The sequence below is a fragment of the Triticum urartu genome, chromosome 6A, assembly GCF_056163025.1.
Source record: "Triticum urartu cultivar PI428250 chromosome 6A, HENAU_Tu73, whole genome shotgun sequence".
Classification (NCBI taxonomy): Eukaryota; Viridiplantae; Streptophyta; class Magnoliopsida; order Poales; family Poaceae; genus Triticum; species Triticum urartu.
This window is the reverse complement of record NC_141878.1, coordinates 546,720,151-546,730,411: the sequence shown is the minus strand read 5'-3', so window position 1 is coordinate 546,730,411 and position 10,261 is coordinate 546,720,151. Positions and strand designations below refer to the sequence as shown.

General features: G+C 44.3%; 1 protein-coding gene across 1 annotated transcript; it reads left to right on the top strand.

The window, feature by feature from the left end:
* Positions 1 to 6,434: 6,434 nt before the first annotated feature.
* Positions 6,435 to 7,037, top strand: LOC147966201 (uncharacterized). Its single transcript, XM_087530751.1, has one exon. The coding sequence runs from the start codon at positions 6,435 to 6,437 to the stop codon at positions 7,035 to 7,037; it is 603 nt and encodes a 200-aa protein (XP_087386877.1).
* Positions 7,038 to 10,261: the final 3,224 nt, after the last annotated feature.

Below are 10,261 nucleotides of genomic sequence, written 5' to 3'. Positions count from 1 at the left end.
CATCAAGTGAGAACTTCGTCAATGATGAAGGGACCCTCCACTTGGGCTTGAGTTTGTCATTTTTCTTCTCCAGCAAGCGTAGAATGAGTTTGCCAACATTGTAAGTCTTGGCCCATACTTCTCTGCTGTGATATCTGCGGGCCTGCTGTTGACAAAATTCGGAATGGGCTTTTGCAATGTCGCGCTCCTCCTCGAGGGCATCTAAGCTGTCCTGCCAATCAAGCTTGGCCTCTCTCTCTCTTCGTACATGCGCACTCGAGGTGAGTCATGAATAATGTCGCAGGGTAACACAACCTCTGCGTCGTACACCATGAAGAAAGGTGTATATCCGGTAGTGCGATTGGGCATGGTCCGCAGCCCCCAGAGTACGGAGTCGAGGTCCTCAACCCAGTGCTTGTCTGATTCTTTCAAAGACCGCACTAGTCTGGGTTTGATGACGATCATAATAAGACCATTGGCTCGTTCGACTTGACCGTTTGTTTGTGGATGATAGATGGAGGCGTAATCGAGCTTAATGCCTAGATTAGCACACCAGGCTTTCACCTCATCGGCCATAAAATTAGAGCCGTTGTCGGTGATGATGCTGTGTGGGACACCGTAACGGTGCACATCACCGGATATAAAGTCTATCATTGGTCCAGCTTTGGCCGTTTTAACTGGTTTGGCCTCTATCCACTTAGTGAACTTATCTACCATGACTAGAAGATATTTTTTCTTATGGATGCCTCCTTTAAGGGGTCCAACCATGTGAAGCCCCTAGACCGCGAAAGGCCAAGTGATGGGGATTGTTTGTAGAGCAGTAGGTAGCATATGGCTTTGGTTGGCGAAAAGCTGGCATCCGACACAACGTTGGACAAGGTTCTGTGCATCTGCTCGGGCCGTCGGCCAGTAGAAACCTGTATGGAAGGCCTTGCTTACAAGGGCCCGAGCAGCGGCGTGGTGACCACCGAGACCGGCATGAATTTCAGCCAAGAGCTACCACCCCTCTTCCTCGGAGATACATCTTTGAAGTACTCCGGTAGAGCTTTTCTTGTAGAGTTCTCCTTCATGGACCTTATAGGCTTTCGAACGCCAAACAATGCAGCGAGCCTCATTTTGATCCTCAGGGAGCTCTCGCCTATTGAGGTAGGCCAAGAAGGGTTCGGTCCATGGGGCAAAGACTGCCATGATAAGATGGGCTAAAAGTGTTATTTCGGTGGCGGAGCCTCCGATGATATCGATATGTTCGGACTCTGGGCTTATGGTCGGATCCGGACTGACGTTGCCGCTCTCCCCTTGCCCCACCATGGATGGCTTGAAAATCCTTTTCCAAAAAGATGTTAGGTGGGATGGGGTCGCGCTTGGCGCCGATGCGAGCAAGGACATCCGCCGCTTAATTACTTTCTTGAGCCACATGGTGAAACTTGAGCCCCTCGAACCGAGCCGACATTTTGAGAATGGTGTTACGGTAAGCTACCATCTTCGGATCCTTGGCATCGAAATCTCCATTTATTTGAGATATCGCGAGGTTCGAGTCCCCGTGCACTTCCAGGCGTTGTATGCCCATGGAGACAACCATCCGAAGCCATGCCATAAGGCCTCGTATTCGGCTGCATTGTTGGAGTACGTACTGAACTGTATCTCCAGTGGGGGATGTTAAGACAACGCCCGCCCCTAAGCCCGCCAACATTTTGGAACCATCGAAGTGCATGACCCAGTTGGACTATGTGCCGCACTCTTTAGGGAGTTCGGCTTCTATCTATTCAGAGACGAAGTCTGCTAGTACTTGGGATTTGATGGCCCGGTGTGGCTCATATGTTATATCGAATGGAAGGAGATCAATGGCCCACTTGGCAATCTGGCCAGTGGCGTCGCGATTGTTTATTATGTCGTTCAGTGGAACTTCGGAAGCCACCGTGATCGAGCACTCTTGGAAATAGTGTTGTAGCTTCCGGGATGCCATGAAGACCGCGTATGCTATCTTTTGATAATGAGGGTACCGGGACTTCATGGAGTTAGGACAGTGGATACGTAGTATACCGGCTTCTGGAGCGGGAATTTGTGTCCGTTCTCCTCTCGTTCGATGACGAGTACTGCGCTCACCACCTAGTGTGTTGTAGATATGTATAATAACATTGGTTCGCTGACGCTTGGCGCGGCTAGGATTGGGTTGCTTGCTAAAAGAGCCTTTATTTCTTCCAATCCGGCTGTTGCTACATCTGTCCACTCGAAGTTATCGGTGCGTCGGAGAGTCGATAAAGTGGCAATGCTTTTTCTCCTAGTCTAGAGATAAAGCGGCTTAAAGCTGCCATGCATCCAGCTAGTTTTTGGACCTATTTAAGGTCTGTTGGTGTAGCCAATCTCTCCCTATCTATCCCTAATAATAAAGCACGGATTGACTCCGTGGGTTCACCATCACAATACGCTTCTTCCCGTAAATTTACGCTTTTAGTTTTTTTCATCTATAATATTTTCTACATCTGAGGTGGTACTATTGCTCCGCGGTCGTTCTACCAGAAGCCGGCTGGGCTGCGGTTGCGGCGAGCTGGGCTTGGTGCGGCAGGTCCTGGCGAAGCAAGGCTGGGCCTTCGAGGCGGTAGTTGGAGATGGGGCCCACATGGGCACCCCTGGGGTGTACCTCCTGGTCATCGTCGGAATGCCAAAAAAATGCTAATCTGTGGATTCGAACTCAGGCCGTCTAGGAAAGAATACGTAGCCGCTAGCCAACCCACCAGGCTGATGTTTCCTGCAGTAGATAGGAACTTCTTTTCTTTCTATCCAAGTCACAAAGCGTGGGCCACGCGCCTATCTCAATTGCTCGTTTTGACAAGGGGCAAGGTGGGATGAGTTTTACTACATCACCAAGCAGCCTTGGGTCGATTGAGGAAGGATGAGATGAGGCCAATTACACGAGAAATAAAATGAAGGAAAGAGAAGCAGGGTCACAGAAATAAGGAAGAAAGGGAGGGAAAGATAAAAGGAAAGAGTAGGCCTTTCTATATATGCGCTCCATGTAATAAAATGGAGGACAATTATTAGGAAGGAGAGGAAGGCAGGAAGGAAAGGGAGGGAATGATAAAAGGAAAGAGTAGGCCGGAAAGGGAGGGAAAGAGAAATAAAGAAAGTAAATGATGGAAAGAATTAACCACGTTGCATAATACCCATTGCCAACAAACAAATTTATTCATGGGATAAATGTAATAGTGTTATATAGTATGCTAATACAAACTTAGATACGCTGGTTGAAACCGGCACAACCAACTAGCGGTGCTATCTAGCAATCAATATTAGCTAAATTATGAGCAACTTTATTTTTATTACGCTCAATTTTCAATGGAACCAATCCATGCAGATCGAGGAGCTTCTTCATCTCCACAGTGAAACAAACATTTGTTGCCTCGCCTCAATTGCTCTTTTGCTTGTGAGCTTTGGGAGGCCCTCTGCCATATGGATGTAGATGATCAAGAAGAGTTAAAAAATCATCTAATTTTTTTCAGAAAAGTAAAAGTGTTTTTTGTCACCTGAAACTTGGTTAGGGCACGTACAATGCGGGCGCTAGGAATAAAATCCTGGCATCTTTTCCATCGTCCCGGCTACTTTCGGCCTTGACACATAACCTAGAGTTGGACACAAAAAAAGTATACACAGTGTAGTTGCTGGGCTGTATGATTGTGCATGTTAATTTGCTCAAGATTTTAAACGCTCTTGCATTGGAGCCGGCCTTAGGGTGATATTTTTAACCTCGTCATATGTTATTCATTAGCTATTAATGATGTTTGTGTATGATAACTGATTCCACATGAGCTTGTCAGTTAATGCTAGCCTACATGGACAGTGTGTTATGTTGTGGATCAACTCATCATCTTGAGATTGATCACATTTGGGTGCATTGTGATCGCATAGACATCACAACTATCTCAGACAAGCGCGGGGAAGAGGATAAGGTGCGAAAAGGAAAGGGGTGTTTGATATTGATTTTCACCCGTTGCAACGCACGAGCCTAATAATAAAGCACGGATTGACTCCGTGGGTTCACCGTCACAATACGCTTCTTCCCGTGAATTTACGTTTTCAGTTTCGAAAAAACCCGTATTCGAGGTGGTACTAATTTTTTGCTTAGGTAATTTTCGGTTTCATCCACTCCTACGTCTACATTGCCCCGGACGTCCTAATTGTTCAGCCTACATACGAAGCAGCCCACATCAGTTTACGCTAAAGTTTTGTACATCGCCGGCCCGCATCAGGCACCTAGCTGGCTTTCTTTTTCTCAAAAAAAAGACCTAGCTCGCTTTCTTCCATAACATGTACTCCGTAGCTGTGTTGAGAATCTTTCTTTCATCAAATAATCTCACCTCGCTACTTTACATCTGATCTCACCAGTTCATATAGGTATGCCCTAGAAAATCAACAAGAGGCCTCCAAAATCAAGAAGGAAACAAATCAGGAAGGAAATGAAGGACAAGAACAAATCAAAGAGAAGAGAGCCCATCTGAAGATACAGAAAAAAGGGGCAGCCATTGGTGGTGGTGGAGCACGGGAGTGGTGGTGCACCTCCTGCGCCTCCACCACGGGCCTGCCGCCAGGAGTCAATCAATGCCTCGCCAGATCTGGCGAGCAACCGAGCCGGCCCCGCAGCCACCCATCAGAGAGCTCCACTACCATGGCACAGGGCTGCCACCCCAACCGCAGTAGCCCCGCCGCCACCGCGGCCGTCGCAGGTGGGCCGCGGGACAGGCGTTGGCCGCCTCCTCGAGGTCAACACGAGCAGACGAAGTGGCGCGGGATAGGCCGGACCTTAGGGGCATGCGCTGGTGGCGAAGGCCGTGGACGTATGAATCGGGCCAGTTCCGACTGAACCGCGGAAGCTGCTGGATGCTATGTGCGTGCACCGATTATATATTTTTCCGGCTGAACACCCATTATGTGTGTGCATCGATTATATATATTTTCGGGCCTGATTATGTAGCATCCAGTATTTGCTATTGTTTGTTGTTACTGTCATAATTTAATTTTCATGTGTATCACAACTTACAAATATATTACCAGATATACTATTAATTAAATTAAATGAAATGTTGGAAAGAAATACTACTCTATTTCTTAAGGGAGAAAATATTTGGGGCTCACCATTACTTGCTGACCATCAAGATATTCCTCAACTCTGGATGTCATCGATGTCTTGGTGATCTAGGGAGGAGAGAGAGAGGGACAAAGAGTAGATAAAGTGTGGACAACGGTCGATTCTGCTCGCGTCATGTTTCACCCTGCAGAGCAACTGGGTTGGGGGATCTGTAGCTCTATGTACCCTAATCTTGATCCCCATCGAGGTCCGATGATAATGTCCAGGATAGTGGTCATGTTGCCGTGGAGGGTGTGCTCCTACTACAGGATGCAAAGTGTCAACAAAAGAGTGACAAGCATTATAAACTATTAACTTTCCAGAAATCATACTTTTTATTACACATAATCCAATTTTTTTAGAGCAATTTGAAGGAGTAGGTTTTGTTAGCAGAGAATAAAATTACAAGCTTTTGGAATAAAATGGGATCTTCAAAAAGTGGATTCTTACGAGTCTTACAACCAATTTAATTGGTACATTATTATTATTCATCATGACATGTAAACTCTCGAATACCAAACAAACTCTCAGATTTATTTAAACCTGTTGCAACACATGAAACAGTAAATATAGCTTAGAAATGTTCACAGTTTCAAACTATTTTTGTTTCAAAAAAAATATTTGCACTATATAAAAAAACTTAAAAATGTAACCATTTAGAAATGTAAACTTAAAAATTCCCAAACAAACATTTACAAATGTAAAACAAAAGAAAATTATTTTTAAAAACTATTAAAAAATATCTTTTCTGAAATGTTCGAATTTCTAAAAAAAACATTAACTACTCTTTAAATATGTTTGTACTTTTTAAAAACACTTGAAAATTCCGCCAAAAAGCACTACTAACTACAAAAAACATTTCAAAATGTAAAGTAGAAATAATTAATTTACATAAAAATATTTCATAGAGAAATGTGCCGATTTACATAATGTTTTATACTACTCTTCAAAAGATTTTACATTTTTAATGAAAATATTAGGTCTTAATAAAAACAAGGAAATTTTCAGGTTCAAAATTTATTTAAATTAGATATATAAAGTGACAAAAAAGGACCCATGAAGCAAGTTCTGTCACATTTATTGCCCGGTGTAACGCATGGGCATTTGTACTAGTAATAATAATAATAAAGCACGAATTGAGTTTCCGGGTTCACCGTCGCGCTGGTTTTGTACAACGCCCCCTAAAGTTTTTGACAATTAACCCGAGCTCCAGATTTTAAGTTAGTGAAGTAAAAAACGATTCGCTCGTTCACAGGACCCGGAGGCTGCTTCGCCACGCTCGGTCTCCACCTGCCCCAATCTCCGCTTCTCCAGGCCGTCATCCCCAACCCACCAGATGATCGGGCCCGACGGGGTCGACTTCTTCGCCGGCAACGGCGCCTTGGGGTTCGGCTCCGGCGTCAGGGACCTTAACATGGTAGGGCCGTTCAAGCTGGTCCTCCTCCCGCTCCTCACGCTGCTCTTCCCCTCCCCCTCCCCCGCAAGTGCCGCCTCGCAGTCCCCGCTCGCGGCCACCTCCAACGCCTCCTCCCACGCCTACGCCCGCCCCGTATCCCACCTTCTTCGACGACGTCGTCGACGCCGTCGCCGACAAGTATGGCTGCACCCCGACGCCGAGGTCCAAGTCTGGCCACTAGACGCCAAGGGCGTGCTCGTCGGTGCCGTGCAGTGCTATGTGTTTTGCGCCCACGCAAGGGGCGCCGCGGGCGCGCTAGCGTGGGCCTCTGATGGGGCCGTCGATTGGAGCCGCTCTAATGCCCCCACGGTGGAGGAGGTGGTCGGGCCCGACGGGGTCGACTTCGTCGCCGGCGATGACGCCCTGGCGTTCGACTCCGGCGTCACGGACCTGAACATGGCAGGGCCGTTCGAGCTGGTGGTCTCCGATGAAGCTGGTGAGGGCCTCGCAGAGCTCCAATTGCTGCCGGTGAGTGTTGTTTAACTTTTAGCTTTTCTGTTGCTTCAGATTTTTGCTTCTGGTTGGTTGCTTGCTATTCTGTTGAAGTTGTGTCACCTTTAAGATGAAGCAGTTACTACAATTGGTGAATGGTCTAGCGGCTACATACCCCTTTTCTGTTTGTGAATTGAATTGATTGCTATTGTTGTAGTGTCTCCTCTCTATTTAGTACAGATATATCTGGTTTAATTTTTGTTTTGTGTACATTGTGTGGATTGGAACTATTTTCTCCTACATTTGCGGGTAAATTTGCAAGGATATGCAACAAAATTGAGCATCAACTCCTTTAGTGTGTGAGGTGCGCTGAACATCAACTCCTTTAGTGTGTGAGGTGCGCGTGGCTGACCGATATGTGTGAAGTGTGTGAGGATAGATTTATTCACATTCTTCCAATTTCGAGAGAGGAGGATAACTCAGTAGTACTGCCAATTTTGGCACGCAATGTTCGTTTTTCAAATTCACCATGATTGGTAATGTTGTTTAGTACTGTAAACTTTGTCATGGTTCAATAAATAGGCAGTTAATTTTTGTTGTTAGAAAGGAAAAGCAATGTACAAATTTTAGAACTAGGATGTTGTTTTTCATAGTTCAGTCAAGTATTGCTTATTTGCATTGTACGATCGCAATTCTAAGCTTAACCTTCTTGTAGTTGTGTAGCATTGTAGAACTGGGTCCGTTTTTTCTAGCAGATCAACACATTTGGTCGGATTTAGCTTATTTGATGACGGGCAAACAATAAATGGTGTGAATATATGCAGAGTCGATGGAAAACATTGAATCCAGTAGTTGTATACCTATTTCAAAAATCAGAATTGGTTAGTAAGATTCTACATCATGGTATTACGGTTTACAGAACTAAGCTTGATGCTTTGTATGGTTCTTATACTAAGATTAACAGTGACGTTAATGCTTGAGTTACTTTGGATTTAACTTTGTTATGCCAATGACATATATAAGTTTCTCGGTTTGCTGCTGCTCTTCACAATCGTGGAGCTGGCCAACGCCGCTAGGGATTTGTTGTCCAAGGCAGTCAATTCTTTCCTGTAAACTTGCGGATGGAAATCATCATTTTCTCTCATGTTATTCCAGGGAACTTTGCTCTGTCATGTACCACTCAGTTTTTTTTAAACATACTATATATGTAGCCCTCATCAACGTTGTGTTGGGCCATGAGTGGGCTTCCTCGATTATCGAAAAAGAGGTGTCGATGTGGGGGATAAGTCTACAGTCAATTGAGTTTGCTTACGATTGGGCTTTAAGAAAAGGGTTCGTTTGTTTAATATATAGTCTGGCCTTGCCCCCTTACATATAAACCCATGAGTTTATATATCTACTCGAGTTACACAGAGTATCAACAAGCCTCATCGGGAATCTGTGGGCAGAGGCTGAGGACTGGATAACGAAGGAATGGAAATGGTGGGCTAATTAAATGGAATTCGTGAAATGCATGATTTAAGAAGTTGGTTGCATGGAAATTATATATGTAAGAAATTACGCTTGATTACTGCTGGATGGCTCTCTCGGCAACATGGGCTAGCAGATCTCATCACCATGCCACAGCCAAGATGGAGCTGGGAGGGAATTACTGAAAGCATGTCCCAAACACAAAATTCTAGATTCTCTACTGAAGACATATAGGTACACACAAATCTTAGTTGGAAGACCATCCGCCATCGCCTCCGCCGACTTTGCCAGAAGACCATCAGTCGTCACCTAGACCTACTTCGCCACAGGTATCTTTTTTCTTTGTGCAAATTATGATGGAGCTATGTCTGATTTATAGTTTTTACAGCCAGAGTTTACTGATGGTTAAAGTAGCAATTTAAATTGATGTGAGCAAGTATTTAACGCAATTGGTCTGTTGGCATATGCTCAAGCAAGCACCTCTTCAATCTGTATTGTTGCCATCTTGGTTCCTTTGTCAAACTAGCTGCAACAATAGTGTTTTTTGCTTTACAATATGGGCATAGAGCCATTTGATGCAATGATGTTGTCAATTGATTCCTGTTGTAGTGATTCTTGTTGTATGGGTTGGTATAGCTGATTCGTTAATGTGTTCACTTAATCGATTCCCGATGCAGTACTCATTGATTCCTGCCTTAGTACTCACTGAATCTTGATCTATGTCTTATTATATAGCCAATTGATTCGTCACCTATGGTAGAGCGTAGTGCTCCTTGCTGTACGGCGGACCTTGTGAAACTATGCAAATAATTAACAAACCAAACCCTATCTGGATTGTGTGTTAACCAAGCGAGAACTTTGTGGCGGCGATGCCCATGCTACCAATGGACTTCGGTTAATTAGAAGAGACAGTTACATGTGAGGATGAAAGCATGGATCAACTCATGTAGTAGCTATCTTTCATTTGCAACCAAGTTTACTTATGGTTATAAGATGGGAACTTCGTATTATTTTGCCATCTTCTTTCCTATAACATCCCAAATTTCCAATTTGGAATGTTATACATTAGATCAACATGCATATCATATTTTATTTTGTATTTTGGTTGATCCTAGAAATTCTACGCAACTCAATGACCCACGGAGAGAGTTGGGGATTTCGTTATTTTCATATTTGAGTTTTCTCAAATTTTGAGAATAGAATCATTTGATTTTATTTATTTTATCATCAATTATTTCTATTACAAAAATATGAGAGGGAATAAAATGACTTTCCCAAAATAAATAAATATTGAGGATTTAATAATAAAATCAAATAAGATTTTATTTCGGAGTTTTTCGGTATTTTATTTGAATTTAGGAAAAAAGTGCGTTTTTCAAAATTGCATTTAGGTCCTAAATAAATGTTCACCTTGTGCGGCTTGATTTTAGAAGCCCGTGAAAATTTATTTCAGAATTTTTGGAGTCCATTTAGTATTTCTTTTTATTTTTCTTCCGAGCGGAATAAAAAAAATGCAAACCGACTTAACGGGCCGTGTCCGACCTGGACACCGACCCGGGAGGCCTTTATAAGCCGAGGCCCGGCCCCGGGTGGAAAAACCCTAGCCAGCCCCCAAACCCTAGCCGCCCTAGCCGCCGCCGCTAGATCCCGCCGCCGAGGTTCGTCGCGCCTCGTTTTCCGTGCCAAAAAAAAGAGAGAAAAAAAGTCGGCGTTCGTCGTTTTTCCGATCGCGATTCCTGATCCGATTTTCGATTTAGTTTAACTTTTCGCTCGTTTATCGGAATCAGGCGATTCAAGCGCCTAGA

Coding starts and splice junctions, on each gene's coding strand:
- LOC147966201 (XM_087530751.1), top strand. CDS start 6,435: ATGATCGGGCCCGACGGGGTCGACTTCTTCGCCGGCAACGGCGCCTTG.